The following is a 20,384-nucleotide window of genomic DNA, read 5'->3' as shown; positions in this document are numbered from 1 at the left end:
AGAATATCAACACCTCCATCAAAAGTATAAAATTATGTTTGAGCAATTGCAGTTCTTTAACTGCGCAATTGGGAATAATAATTGAAAAAATGTTGTGGGATTTTTAATTATTGCAGGATGCTTTTCTTTGCAGGTAAGTCCTTTCTTAATTAAAGTGTAAGATCTGATTTGTGGTTTGTTTACTTTTTTCCTCTGTAGAAACATGAAGATACAGACTGCCCATGTGTCATGGTTTCATGTCCTCATAAATGTAGTGTTAAAACACTCATGAGGAGCGAGGTAAGAAGTCATGCCCAGTGTTGTGCTGAAAAACTAAATAATGTCTTTAGTAAGATCTCGCAAGAATTTTGCCAGAAGCCATTTTCTTGTTAAAATGTGAGATCTAAGGAAAAGCTTTTTCTACCACACAGTTAAGTGTGATAACACTCAAATATTTTTAATGAGTTCTTGAAAAACTTTTTAAAAAGAAACTATTTCTTAATTTGAGTCATTATTACACTTGGCTTGTCCAAGGTTAGTGCATGTCCTTCTTGCTTTTGTTTTTACTATCTTTCCCCCTGCCCTTCCCTCGTTTCAGCACCATAAAGCAGCATCTTGGGGTAGTTAGCTTATATTAAAATACACAATTATGATTCAGTTCACGTTGACAAGAGTTAGTAAAGACTATAAAAATGTAGATGTGAAATTTCATGGAAAAACTTAAATTACTATTAAATCTATTAATTTTTTTTTTTTGGGGGGGGGGGGATAGTAACTGATACTTAGAGAAATGGCATAAGATTAAGGTTGAGTACAGCACTCCAACAGCAGATGCAACAATGCATAAAAGTTTCTCCTGATGTGTAGAAGCTTCCAGTTATATGTAAATGAAAAAAACCCTCAAGCCTGGCTTTGAAGAGATCCATGTTCTTGTACATGAAAAGATAAAAGTAGCATGTGTCAAAATTTGAGGTACTTAATTTTTCCCTTAAGAACTTACTGAAGTCTTCATCACTCAGTAAGCCTGTTTTAAGGAAAGTGAAGTTTCTGATCTGAGGATGAGATTTTCTCTTTCCTGTGCTACTTACTTCCCAAGCTGGATTCATACCATTTTTCAGTTGCACTTGTAAATTATTAATTGTAGCAGAGTGCAGAAGGCACATAAGACTCCTGCCAAAGTTTAATGCAGTCTTTTCCTCCAAGATAATGAAATACAAAATATATGATAGATACTGTATTTATTAAGAGAAATTGAGCTGTTAAGAAAAGAGAAAATACATATACTGGCCAACCCTACCAGTGCTTACTGCCAAGATTAGATCCTGGTTTTGGAGCACTTTGGCTTACTCTTAAACCCTGACTTCAGCAGTTACTTTCAGAAGAGATGTGTCTGAGTGCTTGTAAGGGCTGCACCATTAAAGGCTGGGTTGTTACACACAGAGTCAGAATGAAGTTTGAAACCATGGGTAGAAACAGAACTTTAAACAGCCCTTTGCCCTGCATCATCTGTTGCTGTATGTTGCTTAATTTTTTTTTTTTCTAATACTGTGAAAATATATGTATTCCTTGGTTGCATGATTAGGGACAAGAAGTCTAATGCAGAAAATGGGAAAATGCCTGCCTAACAGTTTGAGAAAATTCCAGAGTGTACAAGTGGATATCTGACTGTAGAGTAAAAGGCAATTTTCATGTTTAATTCATAACTCTTTTGCAGACTTCTGGTTTTCAGAAGTTGAAAAACGTGGCATTCTTGTAAAACCTGTTAGACCACATGTCCCTTTCTTATTTCATTTTTTTTCTCCACTGCGTGTCTTTTGAAACGATACTGTGAATTTCTACAGGTAGTGTTTAGAATACAATAGTTGTGAATCAGAGATGAGTGACTGATGGCATCTCAGTATGAGATTTTAAAGACTCTCTTGTCTGTTCCAGAGCTACACATTGAGAGCAGTGTTGATTCACCACTTCTTTCCAGGGAGGTGGCTGAGCTGAGTCATGTGGGGCATAAGGTGTGGGAATTTCAGATGAGATTCTGCAACCCAAAAGAGTGATGCCAGCTGAGGAGCCAGGCTCTGGCTTCTGTCTGATTTGTGGGAAATACAAACTGCAGACTCTGTTTTTGAAAAGAGAGTGTTTCTTAGGCTGTCCTTTCCAAAAATGTCTTTCTGCTCCAACTTTTAGGCAGTATGCATCCAGCTGCTGCCATCTGTGCTGCTGCTGTCCATGTATATGTATATGCTTCTGTGAATTGGTTTACTTTTAAATGAAAAGTGGTCTGTGCTCATAATAATCCAAGATATTGGACTAAATCTCAATCTGTGAAAAATGCAGGCATTTTACTAATCAGTTTTAATCCTGTGTACTGCATTTTTTAAAAGTTACTTAACTGTACCTATTCTAAAATTTTGTCTGTTTCATGCAGTACTTGTTTAGTCTTTTTTGTGTAGTTTAACTGTTAAATTTAGGCACGGAGAATTGCATGTTATGTTTTGAAAAGTCGGTTCCTCATGAAATTAGGATTAGAAAAAAATGTACCTTATTACAGTGAAACTGATCTTAAGACTTGCTCAGAGCACCAGTAAAAAAAAAAATCCTTTTTTGAGAAAATATTAGCCATTCACTAAAGTCAAATGAAATCAATTATAGAGTATGTTCTTTCTGTTTGTTTTGGTCTTTTTAAAATTGGGTTGCCCATTGAAATAGTCTTTGGTAGAAGTTTCACTGTATATTTAATGTATCATGCTGTATACTGTATTGGCATGTGAGTGTGGTTTACATATGTGTATATACAGAATTAGCACTTGAGATCAGACTGGAGAAAATATACACATGTGTGTTGTATGTTCTGCAAATGGCACACAATACAAACCTGATAATCTCTGCCCTTTATGTTATCATGCCAAAGTCTTTTTGCCAAAACTCACATTTTTTTCCTATTGCAGTTGAATGCACATTTGTCAGAATGTATTAATGCCCCAAGTACCTGTAGTTTTAAGCGTTATGGCTGCACTTTTCAGGTCAGTATATAACAATTATACTTCCCAATTGATGAAAGTCTGCAAATAGAACCTAATTCTTTGACATTAAAGTTCTGGACGTCTCTAGTTTCAGTTAAGAAAATCATCCAGTTGCACCAAGTGATTATACAGGAGATGTTTGATTTTGCATTTTAAAAATAAACTACATGAAAAGCCCACACATTCCTGCAGTGGTTTGTGAGTTCAGGTATTAGGTGTATCTTGTCAAAATAGGAATATGATACATTTGAAGAACTTGTTAATGTAGGATAAGAGGAAAGTCTCTTTAGTTCTTCGGAGAATAGACTAGTAACTTCAGTTCTTTCTATTAAAGCATTTTCTTGAACTAAGTATGTTTATATTTTCTCTCATTTGTGTGTTTTAATTGAAGTTACATATAGGTTAGCACACTTAAAACATGTATTTTTATGTGCATTAATATGTCTGTGTGCACATAGGTGTATAATCAAAGCATGAAATTTATTTTTTTAAAAAAGTTTTAGGTTTTAATCCTGGCAATCCCTGCAATATTTAAAAAAATAAAGTCAAACCTGGGAGTTTAGTTTCAGTAGTATTCTTCCAGTTTCTTCCAATATTCTGCTTCCCTTACCATAAATCCTGGGGAATTTGGATGCTTATGTAATGAAAATATTAGTCAGGACATTTCAGAAACCGCTGACAGGAAAAAAATGGTGTGTATGTGATAGAGTGATTAATTTGTTAGCCCATGGTTATTTAAAAGTACAAGGACTCACTGAAGAGCAACATGTCTCTATAGATGTCCTGCAGGTATTTCCAGGTTCTTAAATAATGAGCATTCATCTTTTTAAGTGTTAACAGTAATGCTCTTAGTGGTAGAACTGATCAATGCTGTAACCCTGCCCACTGTTATGTTGTACGTATTGCCATTCATTTTATGTATGTATATGTGTGCATATATGTACATATATCCACATATATATTTTTAGTACTTTATATAGAGTACATACCTTGAGGATCATTGAAACCCTTTCAGTTGCTTTGCAGTACTATCTACCATCAAAGCTAATTATCCTCTGCATTGCAAAGCACTTACTGAAGTAGGTGTAAGCAACACAATACAAACGAAGTAAGTAATGTGGTCTGCATCTTATGTACTCTGTATAGAATCTATGTGTGTTCTGTAAACTCTTTATATAGTGATTATTTGTAACAGCACTTATAGGTTGTGCAGAGGCAGCATATCTGAATATCATGGAACAATCATGGTAACATCATAAACATGACAAAACAGGCATTGTAATAAGTCAGTGTAGTTTATAAAGCTGGCAGTTTCCAGTGATGATAAATTTATCTTAAATATTTGTCTTTAATATTCAGCTGAAGGAAAATGTAATGCTTATGAAGCTGTTAATGAAATAGAACAGAAGTTTTAAATTACTGTTAGTGGAATTGGAACTTTCAGATTTTGTATGATTCAAGGGTTTTATTGTGCTTTGTTTAGTTCTAAGCTACACAAAGGACTCTAAAATACAACTCATTTTGTAAATCTTGTTCATCTTTATTGTTTCTGAGTTATCAAGCACACTGGATGGAGATACATAGCAGTTGTATAAAACACTTGCTATATTAAATGTATTCCTGATTTTTTGTAAATTCCCAAGTAGATTTCCCTCCTCTCTACAGTTCTGCAACAAGGACCTGTGAACCAAAATATGTAGTATTGGTTCAATGTCTTTATATACTCTTTCTTTGTAGGTTTAAAAGAAGTGGAATTGGCTAAAATGTATAAATTCTTTGTTGTCACAGGGAACAAACCAACAAATTAAAGCACATGAAGCCAGCTCAGCAGTGCAGCATGTTAACTTATTGAAAGAGTGGAGCAATGCTCTAGAAAATAAGGTATATCTTCTACTCACTTCTAATTTTCATTGACTTCTTTAAATCATACAAAAGTACTGGAAGAAGCACTTTTTTCCTGTTTTACAGCTGTTCAACATTACAGCTAAAGCACTAGTAGATTTCAAAAGCTATCAAGCCATTTAGCATGTCTTTGTACCTTTGCTATATAATAAAATGCTGTGAGAAACTTGGCTTCGCAACTCCATGGATAATTTTCCTTATTGATAACTTAATGAAAACACTTTCTTCAGATAAATAAACAGTCCAGTGTTATGTTTCCTCTCTGAGTTGTCTTCTTACAAAACAGAGTTCAGAAAGCCATGGCAGCACTGTGAGCTGTATCTTTGCTTGCTAATAATTTTTCCTGACATAACTTCAGAAGTGTGTAATAAACTGATTATTTATTTTATTTATTTTTATTCTTGCTCTCCAAACCTTAAGACTTGCACAGTTTAATTAAATTAAATATACTGTTACTCATGGGCATGATGATGTCTGCTTTAGTGCTAGACCAGCATGAAGTTCATGTTGCAGTGTTTCCTTGGGACTCCAGGTTTTAAATTGTTTGGGATTTGGGAGATGCTGGGAGTTGTATCATCTATAATCTTGTGAATAAGCTTGAATGACTTAACCACATGTTCTGTGAATAAAATTCAAGCCTTTGATTTAAAAAATGCAAAACTTCAGAACAGATTGCAGTTTTCTTAAATCCTATTGAAAAAAAAAAAAATCTTATATGGACATCAAACTGATGTTTCTGTATTTTTAGGGGAAAAAAAGATCCCAGAATTACCAAAGTATTCTACAAATGCAGGCACAAGAGTGAGGAGCCCCCTTCAGACTTTTCTCAAATGAGTTCACAAGTAGCAGTTCCAGTGTAAGCTCAGTGGCATTAGGGTATGGTTTCTGTCATCTCAGAGCAGATCATAAGCTAGATCACAAGAAACTCTGTCTAGGAAGCACATTCCTTTCTTGTCCTACAGAGGTCTCTTCTGCCTGGGTCTCCAGCAAGGTCATGCAGCTGCAGGAATTGTAGTTTTAAAGCAGACGTTAACTGGAATAGTGTAAATATGTTTTTTGCCCCCAGCATGGTTGTTCCTGAACTGAACTTGAAGCCTCTTAAGGAAGCCATTGAACCTGGCAGAGTTCTAATACAAATATTTTTAGACAAATTTTTCTACATGTGTAGGTAGGTCTTAGTTTGATGATCCCTAACATAAGTTTGCTTTTGCATCTGAAACTTTGTCAATTTAGGAACTTTACATTTTTCAGTTTTGAGAGATACAGATTCATATCCTTAGTTCATTTTTCATTAGTCTGATGAAAACTATGCAACTTATTTCACATCATAGGAAAAAACCCACCTTCCCTTTGACTTGCAGAATAGATCATGTTCTGCCTTTTCTCAGTGTCCTGAGAGGTGCTTTGTCATTTAAAAAATGCCCAGTGGTTCTATGTTTGTCTCTTACAGACCTTAGGGATGATACTTCACTACTGTTTTATGCTTGACTTCTGTTTCAACTTTCATTTAGGACATAACTGCTTATCATCATATGTCCATTTTTTTTCTTTTTACTTCCTGCTTTATAGACTTCTTCCTATTCATAATAAAGAATTGAATCACTGGAAATCCCAAGCCAGTGCCAAGTTACCAGAATAGCTAACCACATGTCATATGTCAGTGACTTTATTCTAGGGAAGGGTAACAAAATGATTTGTAACTTCATTGCTGTGCTCTTCTTTGAGGAAAAAATTAATCAATGCACTGAAGAACAACAGTGCAAAGTTAACTTGGCTGATGGGTATCTCAGAAATCTTGGCCCTACTGAAGCCAGTGGAATTCTTAGTTTGTACAGGGTCAAGATTTCATTTGGGGTTCTCTCTGGAGGGGAAAGGAGAAGTTCTCCCAGTCACCACATTCTTTAACAGTGCATGTGGAGTAGGCAAACTGGAGATCTTCAGCGCTGCAAAGCTCATGCTAAGTTAGGAGTTTGGTATTGAATGGTGCTGGTGGCAAAGAGCAGTAAGAGAAGGTCAGATGTAAAATCCTGAATCAAAACTTTGTAGGGGGAATTAAAATTCAGGGCTTTTTCCCCCTCTGTGATGATGTAGAATTGCAGACTGAACTCCCACAGTTTTGTAATGTTGGAAATAATCAGCTGAACGTAATTTTGTGTCTTCATCACATTCTTACAGAAAACTGGTATAAACTCTTATCTTTTTCTGATACGAGACTTAAATATGGAACCTGTTTGAATACAGTTTCTTGTGGCATATGGTTTTTTCTATTCTTCAGTAAGCAACAGCTTAACTTGCAAAATTGCTGAATAAGAGCATGCTTTTTCCTAGGAATATTTCAAATATGCCAACTAAGTAAAGGAAGCTGATGCAATTTGTAATTAGATGGTGTGTTTCCTTCACCCTTTTTTAAACTGAAGTTCTAAAGACTTATGCTGAAACTATAGTCGGGGAAATATTTTGTACTGATTTTTTTTTTTTTAATTCACAAATCACAACTACAATTGCTGACTAAGCAATGAAGTTCTGTACAATTAATGACTGCAGGACATAACTCTACTTTTCTTGTGTTCTGTAAAGCTGTGTAGAAAAATCTCTGTACAAAACAGGCCCACATTTTATAACTTGTACAAAAATGGAGATGCAATGCTTAGTGGCCCAGAGCATAACTGCCTTGTGATTGGGAGGCCTCAGGAAGAAACAGGGAGAAAAGGGAAATGTAAAGATCACAATTAACTAAAGAACTCTGATTCATTAAGGAAATGGAGAATGCAAAAAAAATGAAGCATCCACCCAGCAGATCATAAATATCTGTGAGGCAGAGGTACTAGTTTAAATTTAATTTTTTTCTGGTACCTAGGTATTCCTCCAGTCTCAGTATTGCTTCTCTCTCTGCACTGAAAGACTTTGCTTTGTCTCATTTCTGTTGAGTTTCTTTTGCCAGTTTTTCAATGTATAAAGTATAGAACCAACCTATGTGTGTATATGCACATGTACTGTACTATACTATATTGAAAAGTAGATACCCACACATATTATGGTATCTCTGTATTTTTGGGCCCCTGTCTAATGAACTTGCTGAATGCCTGAGGGCTTAAATGGTCCTTTGTCTAGTTCAGGCTGGTTCAGAGATTTGAGATTAATTACCTTTTCAAATAGGCTAGGTTCTGCTAGGAATGCAGTGACACACACGGGATTTGGTGATGGTGTCTGATTAGAGGGCAGTTAGGGGGATGGAATTCTGCAGTGGCACCCACATCAGAGGTGAAGATGGCTTAGCCTTAAACAAGCACCTGTAATAGAGGCCAGGAGTATATTTTTTGAGAACATGTAACATCAAGTAATTGGTCATGATGTGAAACATTTATCAATATTTTTTGGGGTCTGAAATGGTGCTGTGTCATATCCATTTTAAGATCTATCTATGGAATAGTCAGGACATGTCCAAACATTATCTTGTGCCAAGTGTTTTGTTTTCTACATTTTTGCTGCTGAATGATCTTGCCTGGGCAAAAACTACATTTCTCAAAAAAGCAATGCACCACCACCAGGCAGCCCCTTTCTCCAAACTACATTAATGAACAAGCACTAAGCAGCGTGACAGAAAATATTTACTGTATTACTTTCATCCCTAAGGAGATGTATAATACGATATTCTTTTAACAAGGCTCATGTTTTAAAAACAGAATGAGTCACTAATGAATAAATTCATAAAATGTCAGTACAGAGAGAGAGAGAATATAATTCACAGCCTGTAGTTCTTTGGTCTTTTCTACTAGTATGCACCACTAGATTGTCCTTCAAATGCATGGATCCCGTCTATATTCACTCATTTTAAGAGTTTTCATCGCCATCACATTCTTTTAAGCCAAGTCTGTCCCATGCAGATGTTTTTCCTTAAACTTGCTAGAGATCAGGACAGATTGGAGTAGGTGAAGATTAGTGTTCCCTGATCAACCAGCTCAGCTTGTCTCTGGTGTCCCTTCTGTGCAGGGCTCGAGTTCTTAACACCAATTTAGAGTGGATTCGGTTGTTTCTTCCAAACTCCAAGCAACTCCCAAGTCAGTTGATGTAAACCAGGAAACCAAGCCATTAAACAACAACTGAATAAAGAAAATGTTACATTTAGACACAAGTTCTTTGCTGGTTTTGTATCCCATCTGCACTTTCTTAAGCCAAAGCTGTACCAATGCCATACATTGGAAGTGCAAAAATAGCTATCAGAAGGTTGGGTTTTATTTATTTATTTGCAATACATGAAGAGAGATTTTATTAGGATCTTATCCCTTCATGTGTTTAAGATAGTTTTAAACTAACACAGGTGTTTTAGTATTTTAATAAACTTTGGCAGGAGTAATTGTAGAATTTTTTCCAGGTGGCCTTGCTCCAGAATGAAAGTTTGGAAAAGAACAAGAGTATACAAACTTTACATAATCAGATTTGTAGCTTTGAAATAGAAATTGAAAGACAGAAGGAAATGCTGCGGAATAATGAATCTAAAATACTTCATTTACAGGTAAGAAATACAGACTCTCCCCATTAAAGCAGAAATGGTAGTAGCTTCTGTTCTGTGCCTTTACACTTGTGAAGTGAGGTGGTCTAATTAAAAAGTGGGGGGAGATATTTTACATTATCAGGGAGCCATTCTGATTTTTTTCTGGTTTGTTGTGTTTAATGGGGTAAGATACTTCACTAAACCACTGCAATTACCTAACCTATGTTAAAACAAAAATATTTAAAAAGGGAAAAGATTGAAAACAAAGTGAAACTCTTGTATGAAGAATCTTTTTTTTTACTTAAAGAAACTGCTTAAGGAAGTCCCACTGAAGGACAAGATTAGTACCTTAAAATTGTCGAGTAGTACATATATTCCTTTTCTACTTGCTGGTATTGAAAAAAAATACTAATCATGAGTGAGATCAGTCTGGTGTGGATTTAATTGAAACATAGCATAATGCATTTGAATACACTTTTTAAAAATCCAGATTTCTGCTGTCCTCCTGAGGAAAATTTATGTAGTTATTCCTTTGCTCTTAACTCTGAGTTTCATGTTCTGTGTTTCGAATGACCTGGCCACAAGCCAGCATGAAACTAGGAATACTCAGGATGCCCTAGCATGGTGGTTAGCCCAGGCTGAAATTCCTTGCTCTGTATTCAGAGCTGACTTGGGATGTGGGTGCTGGGAATTTGTATTAGCTTGCATGATACTAACCACATTAAGGGAAACCTCAGGAGATATTTAGCGAGGAATTGTGGAGGTATCATTTACACATTAATGTAGTATGTCTGTTGCTAGAATATCAGATACTTGTTGTAGCATCCATCTTAAAGGAATGTAAATAAAATTATCTTTTTCACTTATTATTCACGTCGCATATAAACTGCAAATGTTGTTAACTCGAGAAAGATAAAGGTAATCAAACCAGTGTGTGGTTAAAATTCAAAGGGTGGCACATTCAGGAGCTCAGATCCTGGAGACCCTTGATGATGGTTTATCAGGAAGCCTTCAAGTTTGGAAACTGCAACATTTTTCCTTATAGCAGTAATTTCTTTCCATGACCTGCCCACTTAGTAACCAGCTCAGCCTGCCTTAGTCATTGTTACTTGTCTGATAGTGTGGGATGTGGCTGCCTGCATGCAATATTGCATTCTGACACTGGGGAGCTAATCCTTGTATGTACTGATATTGCTGATTGAATCTACCAGGAGGTAAGTTAATTTGTAAGCCTGGAGTTCTTACACATGCTGTCTCAATGGCCAGCAGTGAGAGTGGAAATGGAAAAAAAAATATAGAGCAGAGTTTTTCATTATTGTCTTAAATGACAGATTGCAATATCTTTTTCCTTGAGCTGTAAGTGTTAGCAAAATCAATTTTCGAGTGATTGGTTTAGGAAAAAAGAAAACCCCAAACCACTACAAAGCAGCAGATTCCAACAGGTGGCTTTGTGGTGGTAATAAGTACTGGAGAAAAATGTTTTGCTCTTTTTTCTTTTTTTTTTTTCCCCTTTTTTTCCCTCCTCCTGCTCTTTACTTCCTCTTGCCAGCTATTTCAGTTTAGTTATTTTAAGCCAAACTGTATTTTAATGCTATTTCAACCTGTTTCCTTCCACTTAGCAGAATTTCCTGATCCCTTCTGATTGTTAAGGGTATCCTGGAAACACCCCTCAATTTGTTTTTCATGGGCAGCATGATCAGCCTCCTTCTGTTGCCCACCAGGAGTGGAAGGAATTAGCTACCTTTTGTGAGCCATTCTTTCCCTGGGTTGTGTTGAGCAGCTGTGGTTACCTGGGAGCCAGAGATGCTGCACTAACCAGTTCAGGTCTGAGCACGGGGTATTTGCTTCATCCCCCAAGATGTATAAATGCTCCCCATGCCGAGTACAGTTCCAGTATTGGCTGTGGGGTGACTTTTTTTGGCTGGAGAGTGGCAACAGCATCACTGAGCATCACTTGCACTGTGAGGCATCTGACACAGCCAGTGTAAATGCATCAGAGTCTGGGCACTGGCAGGAACCTCAGCCTAGAGATGTTTTGTTTTCAGATGAGTTTTCTATATATTGGTCTCCAGGGAAAGTGTTTGTACTGGTACTTTTTACCAGTGCATGGTACTTTTTTGGCTGCTGTCATGTGGAGAGGAGCTTTCACATCCAGTCTTTCATATGGAAATGGAAGCATGTGAATATGCCCATTGTAAGCAGGGTGGGGACATGAGATACTGAGGGACAAAAGAAACAGTGGCCTCATGAACATAAAATTATTTGATGAGTAATACATTCCTTCAGAGAAGGACACGTGATTTCTTTTCCAAGTCAAGCAGTACCTTTTCTAGTCTGTTCTTTAGCTTTTCAGTTTCAGTTGCAATGGAAAGGTCATTACAGTGCTTCAGATCCTTGTGACATTTTCTGAAATTCTTTTATTAAGTATAGTGCTAAAATTCTGGAAGTTGGTAGAAATACTAAACAAAACCCCGTATGAAAATCAACATCAAAAGAAACTCACAATGGTTTGCCAAGCACATAACTCAAGATTAATGATCTAGAGAGGTCAGTTGCTAGAATGAAAAGTGCATGCGGAAAATTGATATCTACTTGAAAATTTATGAGTACAGTGTGAGACATCTGTGTGCTTTCTAATGGAATAATTAGAGTGAAAATCGCCACTGCTGCATTAAATTCAGATTTAGTACAGCAGTATCTCCCAGTAGGAGGGAGGTTGACTCCCTGTAGGGTAAAAAGACAGAGATCCCACTGCTTTTTAAAAACTAAATAGAAGTCTTACTTCTGATTATTTTATATCTCTTGAATTCTCATGGTAAGGTACAGTAGATAAAAATGCTACACATTTGCCAATGTGAAACAGAAGCAGCTAAACCAGAATTAGTTATGTGTGTACAAAGGTAGAATGTTGCACAGGTTGATGGAGAGAAGTGGGTCCCTAATAACAACTTTGGGTAATCTTCTCCCAAAAGAATAGCTTACAGTTCTTCTGCATGTTTAGCACTTCCCCTTTCATACAAAAATGTGATCATTTAATTTGTTTGATGCTAGTCCAAAGAGATGCAAGCTGTGAGGCACTGTGCAAACCCCAGCCACGTTACTGTTTGTGCCTTGGAAAGTTCATGTTTGATATGAGTAAAGGAAAAATATCAGACTTGGGCATATTGTGAGTTATTTTTGCATGTTAACTGTGAACTAGTGGCCAAATCCTTTGGTTCTGCTCTCACAACATGCAGTCAGGCCATGCTGTGGTATGTTTCCTTCTTTATATGGCTAACAGCCCTTCCCTGCTCTGCTGTCTGATACCATCAGCCCAGGTGGGAGGGTGTGACTGTGCTGGTAGGTGCTGTTTTGTAAGTCCAGGCAAGCTGCTTCATATATTTACTGGGCCCATACCCCTGGCATTTATGATTCAGTGCACAGCTTTCCTTCACAAAGCCCTAATTCTGGATGTGAGAGATACATAACTAGTTTTAAAACACAAACATAGAAATAAATAATTAATCCTGAAATATGTTCGATTGCCCAGTTGTTTCGACACGAAAAACAAGACTCCTAGAACCTGATGTTCCTAGCTGGCTCATCAAATTGACAACCTTCAATTAATGGTTGCAGACTTTCAGTATAACTGAAACCATGTGATTAAAAGCAAATGGCTCAAAGGGGAAATGGAAGTTGCATGAGGCAGAAGGGTTTTCCCCATCAGTGGGGAACACTGAATCCACATGGCCAACCAGAAGGAAGATGCAAAATAAATTTATTTTCTTGTTTTGTACTCAACTGCCACTTCATTTTTGTGAAGAAATGAAAAATCATTTTTACATTTGTTGGCTCTATATGATGAGAAACTACAAAGCTATAAAGCTAGATTTGGAATTTAACTGTAGGTGGTAGCAAAAGTAGTTTCTTCTCTCAGATATTTTTGTTATCATTTGAACTTCACAACTGATTATAGGGTTCTGGCTAAAATTCCTGCTAGTCCAAATTAGCTGTGATAATGTGAAGTGCTGTGTATTTCTTGCATCAGATTTCAGATAGACTGGGAAATATGTTCTTTATATTTTAATATACTAAGGTGCTTGCAATGTCCTTCTTCAAGAGAATATTGGCCTTTCTGTCTGTTTCTTTCTTGAGTGTTATATTTCATGCCTTTCCAAAACCAGCTGGGCTATTTTTTTGTTTGTTTTCTAAAAAGGACTCAACAGAAAATACCTTCAAAATGCATGGGTTATTGAGTTTAGGAAGTAAGAGTGGGAATTTTAAAGGTACTTAAGGAGATAGAAGTGGTAATTCTGCTTACATTCTTGAGGGCTTCTGGTATGGTTGTGGGCACATAATAACTTAGGTTTTGATGACTGATTTATGTGAGCTGGGAGCTTGCACATGTGTGTACTCGTGTTCCATGTGTGCAAGAATAATGATATTTTCCTGCAGGCATAAGTTATTTTGCTGTAAACCAATATAAACCTCTACACATGGGCAGCCATTTGATCCACACCACAGGAAGTTGTGCCCATAATTTCTTGCTTAAGTACTGTCACATGAAACTCAACAGGTATCAGCCCATAATACCAATGTAGAGACATTCAGAAAATTGTTCATATATTGAAAAGTTTAAAAAAAACCCCAAAAATCAAACTACCTTAGATAAGAGGTACACACTAACAAGTCCCTTTTTTAAAATAATTCTGATTGTGCTCTACCTATGCAGCACTAAATATTTAAGTGTTTCATTAATACCTGGGCTATTCCTTTAAATTTTCAGAGTTTGTGTAATTAAAATACTAGACATAAGAAAAAATTGTTTATATTGGAATTCAGTCTTATTACTTATAATATAATCTTTGTTTAATTTGCATAAATTAATGTCTTTGTGTTATTTTAACTCATGTGCTGTTATTTTGTAAAGCGAGTGATAGACAGTCAAGCAGAGAAACTGAAAGAACTGGACAAAGAAATCCGTCCCTTCCGACAGAACTGGGAGGAGGCTGACAGCATGAAGAGCAGCGTGGAATCCCTCCAGAACAGAGTGACTGAGCTGGAAAGTGTTGATAAAACTGCAGGGCAAGGAGCTCGGAATACCAGTGAGTGTGGGCACAACAGGCTAGGGGCTGTTGAAAGGAAAACGGTGTCCCTCGAGTGGCGCTCCCATTGTGACTTTTATATGGAAACATCAATAATGATGATTCTTCTGATTTTTTAGTAGGAGATTGTGTATTTCATTTGTTAATAGTGTGGTATTGCTTCCGTGCTTTTTCTTAGGCTTGATTATTGTCTTCCGTTTTGTTTTATTGACTCTTGTCTTGACTGCATTGTTAGCTCATTATGAACAGTTTCTCAGTTGATCTTTGATAGCTAATAGCTTTCAGCAACTTCTTTAAATACCGTCTTGGTATATTGACATTTTTTACTACTCTTCTCCCTTGTGAGTGGATCCATACCTTGTGTTTGGTTATCTGCATGAAACCACCCATCCTGATTCTGTTAGACAGGTGTATTTGATAGTAAGGAGACTGACATCTGCTTAAGAATAAGGTTATTGTTATTATCTTAAGATCTACTTAAGAATAAGGTTATTGCTTAAGAATAAGCTTCTGAATAAAAACTGGAATTCAGCAGATCAGTGTAGTGAGCACATGCAGGCATTTAAATGATTGTCACAAATTTAAATAGACAGATATAAGGTAAACCTGCTTTATTAATTCATCTGCTTCTCAGTATTGTGTGTTGGCCAATTTTGCCAACAAAACAAAAGAGTAACGTGAGAGGGAAAGGGGACGCAGAAGACTTAGCTCTCACACTAAACTAAATAAATGAGCATATAGTACAGATCTAAGCTTGGATTTTTTGTGGTTTTTTTATGAAGAACTTTAGACATTGCAACAGCACTGTGCTTCTGAGACAAATAGTGTCTAAAAAGAATGTTTTGAGTGATCAGGAATGCTTCTGAATTTCAGATGGATTACACAGGATGTGTAACTGCTTCCAAGGTCTTACCTGCTAAATAGCAATCTGCAGATAATGCTATCAAGTCTCCTTTCAAAAAATGGAAGCCTTTAGTTATACTGTTTAGTGACCAGGAAAAATCTGATGATTTGAATATTTGACTTTTACTGCATGTACGATTAATGCCCACATTTGTAAAAATCCCAACTAATATAGATACCAGCCAGCAAATTAGAGCCTGTAGGAATTGCTTCATCAGTGGCCAAATTGGTTCTCGAGGAGGAAATTGTTTTCATACACAGTAGCAGCACTGGTGGTTGTTTTTTACAGTCTTCAGTAAACTGCAGGTTTCTCACCCCCATCCTTTCTGTTTCTGCCAGGCCTGCTGGAGACCCAGCTGAGCAGGCACGATCAGATGCTGAGCGTTCATGACATCCGCCTGGCTGACATGGACCTCCGCTTCCAGGTCCTAGAAACTGCAAGTTACAACGGAGTGTTGATTTGGAAAATCCGAGACTATAAACGTCGGAAGCAAGAAGCAGTCATGGGGAAGACTCTGTCCCTGTACAGCCAACCCTTTTATACTGGATACTTTGGCTACAAGATGTGTGCCAGAGTTTACCTGAACGGAGATGGCATGGGAAAGGGGACGCACTTGTCTCTGTTTTTTGTCATAATGCGTGGAGAATATGATGCTCTGCTTCCTTGGCCCTTCAAACAGAAAGTGACTCTCATGCTCATGGATCAGGGACCGTCTCGACGCCACTTGGGAGATGCTTTCAAGCCAGATCCCAACAGCAGCAGTTTCAAGAAGCCAACTGGAGAAATGAACATTGCATCTGGCTGCCCAGTCTTTGTGGCTCAAACTGTTCTAGAGAATGGAACGTATATTAAAGATGATACTATTTTTATTAAAGTCATAGTGGATACATCGGATCTACCAGACCCCTGACATACACTGGGGGAGGCGGATTAAACAGAAGGCAACTCCGTTTGGGGGTTTTATATCAGTTTGTCTTCAATCAGAGGTCCTAAAGCTCACAGAACCACCTTGTGGAACAGATGGAAGAGTTTGAAGGCATAACTGCATAGGGTCCAATTGCGAAAGTAGCAACACATTAAGAAATCATACCATGGTATATTTTTTAATAGAACTAGCAACACTTGAGCTCTGACGAATCACTTATCCCTCGTCAGGCTAGTGATTATGGTCAGAGAGGATTTTTTTAATTTATTAATGATCTAGTCGATTGGAGGTGAAAAGACATATACAGTATGTGCTGAATCAATTACTGACTTTTATTTCTTTTAAGCTAGAATACAAGAAAAACCCTTCACATGTGGGCTAGCTGGAAATTGTCAGCATGTTAAAAGAAGATGAAGTAATGTTGCAATTATGATATTCTTTGAAAAACTGAGGTGCAATCTTGTCTGAAATATAGTATATTGTCTTTTTAAGGCCTCATCTGGTCTCTGTTTTAATAATTACTTTGTCAGAAGATCTTGGAAAAGTATCCATGTCTTCTCAAAAGTATCTGAATCAAAATCATATTTTTATTTAAAGTTCTATTGTTACAGAAAACATTTTATTTTAAAACTGTTGATAGACTGATATTTCTTGGAAGAAAAAATAGAAGATATCAAACACTGGTTATCACTTGTGATAGGAAAAAAAAACTATTCAATTCTGTTATTTCTCTTTAGAAATGTAAACCTACAATATATGTCGTAGTTAATGACACTATTTCAAAATTAAGGAAAAATCACTCATGGATGCTGTGCATCATTATCAGATTTATAATTGTTTTCACCCTAAAATAGGGCATTTGTTGAACTTTGGAGTTCTAAACGGAATCCTGTACATTTTTTAAAGTTCTGCCCCATGCTTTCCAATCAAGCTATATATGTTGCACATTATGCTGTCAGCAGTATATAGTGTTTTCAGTATTGGGGAGGAGGATTAGTGCTGAAAAAAAGCCTCTATGTTTGTTCTGTACTAGCAGCCATTGCTTCAAGACAAACCAGCAATGTCTTAATACAGTGATGGTGGCTTGCATGCATACATGTGCCTTAGATGTGCTGTGCTGCTTATAAACCATAGCTTTTTATTCAGATTAATTCTGATATCTGAAATGGTAGTTTAATTGGACTTCAGGCATAATGTTTAGCCTTGTCTTCAGAGCCCTTAGGTACCTTGCAATGTATGAAACAGAAGCCAAAGCCCACTCCTTTGGCTTCTGCAACTTCTATGACTTGGCCATGGTGGAATCCATCCTATTAAGGTGCCAAAACATTATGCTCAGTGCTCCTATGGAGCTTGGACTAGACAGTCTCCATGGCCACTGTGAAGGCAGGTGACATTTTTCCTCTAATGCCTGTGGCTGTAAGGTGGCATCACTTGAAACTAATCCATCTGAGAGCTCTGGGGCTGTGAATATGGATGCTCGTGGCAGCTTCTCATAGCAGACAAGCATCCTAATGGGGAATGCATGGGCTTCTTTCTTGTAACAGCCTCAACTGTAGTGAAAAGCATTTGCTAGCCCTGAAACATGCTGATTGCAACCTGCTGTGTTCATCTGCTTCTATTTAATAGCCTGTGACACGCAAGTCCAGAGACACAGCCTGACTGTGGTGCTCTTTAAACTCCTGCCTAAGCAGAGCGGGCTTGCACCACTGTGTTTTCAGCCTTTGTGGGCTTGAAAAAAAAACTGTTGCATCTCAGCCTTTAATGTCAGGTTGTATCAGTTTTCTGCTTTTTTGAGGCATAGTCACAATTTTTGTCTAAGGTGCAGTTGAATTCATGCCTTTGTATTTCAGCTTGTCTTTGCCGTTGTCTTTTTTGGCTGTGCCTTCACACACAGTGCCTGCAAGAAGTATTTATGCATGCTAAGTGGTCTTCATGGGTTTTCCAGGCACCTGCTAGAATACTGCCTGCTGCTGACTGTCCTGACCGTCAGCAGCAACTTGTCTTCCTTTCCTTGCCTTCCATTGTCTGGGTACTGTACTCCCTCTATGGTACGTGGCTGTCAACAGGTGCAAGCTCAAATATGGAGGCACGTGCTAGCATTTAATTTCTAGCACGGAAGGAGGATGTTCTGCACAAGAGATAAATATCTATAGATATACCTGCATCTATATCTCTAGATATCATTGTATGGCACTTGCAGTTTTATGCAGGGTGCATAAGTAAACCCATCACTTACGCTTTAGGGCGAAGGTTCGCTCAACTTGTGTCATTTTAATAATTGTGAATGTAGGCAGCTAAGCTTTTGTGTTTGTGCATCACAGAATTTTACTGAAAACAGGATTCCCAAGTGGAAATGTCCAAAGGACTCTCCTCCCATTGCTAATGCATGTCTTGTAAAATTAAATGAAATCGTTTGGCCATCTCAAAACAGTTTATATCCTGTTTCAATCTGGGACTTGGAGGAGATTTTGAGTATAAGCAGGGCCCGGCATATTCTGCAGATTTGTGACTACAGTTTCCAACTTCTGTGACAGAATTGCGCTTCTAAATCCAAGCTTTATAAAAGAGGAGGAAAAAAACCATTTCCAGCCTTGGTGATTGAAAGAGGACTTTGAAACATGTGAATGTGTAAACCAATAGGGAAGTCTTCCTGAGTCTGCACACAGCCTAAACTAGTAGCTTTAAGAGATCTGAATATCTCGTCTTGGTGGGATATTGACTCAGAAACTTCACAGAGAAGTTTAAATATGAACACTGCTAACTCTCTAAATGCCGATCACTGTAGCAGAAACATCAGTCACTGTTGTATTTCACAGATCTCTATGCTGCTTTCCACATCTCCCAAGTGCCAAAAGCACCAGCTGCCAGAATCTTCAGCTTCACTTGGGCAGCTTTTATAATGCAGTAATGTGCTATCGATATAAAAATATTTTTGCATATGTGCTTTTTATCACAGTTAATAAAACGGAGGCCTACTGCACTTATTTTTTAAAACTACATGAAGCTGCCAGAGAATTTCCAGTTTGCCAACCCTGCGTACTGTGAAATCCAGGATCTTGCTACACAAATGTAGACACCGCCTGCTGTGGAATACCTGAAGCCTTGACTGTAACACCCCTTTCTCCGCAGAACTCACAGGCCATCTCTGTAGAGTTCTTACTGTGTACATAGAAATCAGTTTCCTCTGCTTTCCAGCAAGGAGTATGTAGCATTTTGTGAAAACAAGGCCACTGTATATTCTCTAAGTTGAAAGGAAAAGATACCTGGTGCTTTACTCAACACTTTTAAGTTATTTAACTGTTTCATCGCTGAAATGCCCTTTATCCTTTTTCTCTTTGTTCCTGACTGAGATATCCAAAGTTTTCTAGGGACTGTCTGTTTAAAGTGATTCATGGGACAACACCCTGCCCCCATGTAATGTATATTCTTGAATCCTGGCAAACTCCTGCGGGGTGCCACTGTTGCAAGGGGGTCCCAGAGTATTTGCATTACTTTGAACAGAGTTTATTCAGTGAAACCACATTGTCCTCTCCTTAGTAGTAATTCTTAGCAGCACACAGCTGAAGTCTCTTGCTGGTGTTCTTTCTTCACGGTGACGCTCCAAGTTGTGTACAAACCTCTTCCGTTTCCAGCTTCCTCTAGGGAGATTCCAGTGTGTGACAATCTGGATGTTGCCCTTTGTGTGCACTCTTCAGCACAGAGTGAGTGCACCTATTACCTAGAAAGTCTTGAATCCTAGACAGGAAACTGTTTGGGTGTTTAAAGACCAACCTGCAATTATGATGCATGACCATGTCTGCATTGCTTCTCTAAACTAATTAATTGGGGTCTTGTTTCAGTTACTGTCTACACGGTACACCTTCAACTGCTGACTTACAATATGCAATGTTGATTTCAGCCTTGTACTGTAAATGTTGTTCTTCACAAAGAGAATGTGCAATAGGAAAAGGGAATGGTGGGTGGCATACTTTTGATGGAAAAAACACGCTAGATTTTTAAAAACATGGGGAAAAAAAAAAAGAAATGCAGTTTATTTCCTTTTCTTGTGTTTTCTACTTGGAAAAGGAAAGATGAAGATATG

General features: G+C 37.5%; 1 protein-coding gene across 6 annotated transcripts in view; it reads left to right on the top strand.

Moving 5' to 3' along the window:
- Positions 1-18,216, top strand: part of TRAF3 (TNF receptor associated factor 3) — a 64,054-nt gene extending 45,838 nt beyond the window's left edge. For 4 of the 6 annotated variants that reach the window (XM_021541371.3, XM_021541365.3, XM_021541368.3 and 1 more), the window contains 6 exons: positions 199-279; positions 2,922-2,996; positions 4,785-4,877; positions 9,271-9,411; positions 14,300-14,474; positions 15,717-18,216. In XM_021541371.3, coding sequence (XP_021397046.1) covers positions 199-279; positions 2,922-2,996; positions 4,785-4,877; positions 9,271-9,411; positions 14,300-14,474; positions 15,717-16,288 — 1,137 coding nt within the window. In that variant the 3' untranslated portion in view covers positions 16,289-18,216. The remainder of the gene's footprint in view (positions 1-198; positions 280-2,921; positions 2,997-4,784; positions 4,878-9,270; positions 9,412-14,299; positions 14,475-15,716) is intronic. The other 2 variants (XM_021541372.3, XM_021541373.3) reach the window with 2 other exon arrangements.
- The last annotated feature ends 2,168 nt before the right edge of the window (positions 18,217-20,384 follow it).

The sequence above is a fragment of the Lonchura striata genome, chromosome 6 (genome assembly GCF_046129695.1).
Source record: "Lonchura striata isolate bLonStr1 chromosome 6, bLonStr1.mat, whole genome shotgun sequence".
NCBI classification, from domain to species: domain Eukaryota; kingdom Metazoa; phylum Chordata; class Aves; order Passeriformes; family Estrildidae; genus Lonchura; species Lonchura striata.
This window is presented reverse-complemented; position numbering and strand designations above follow the sequence as displayed.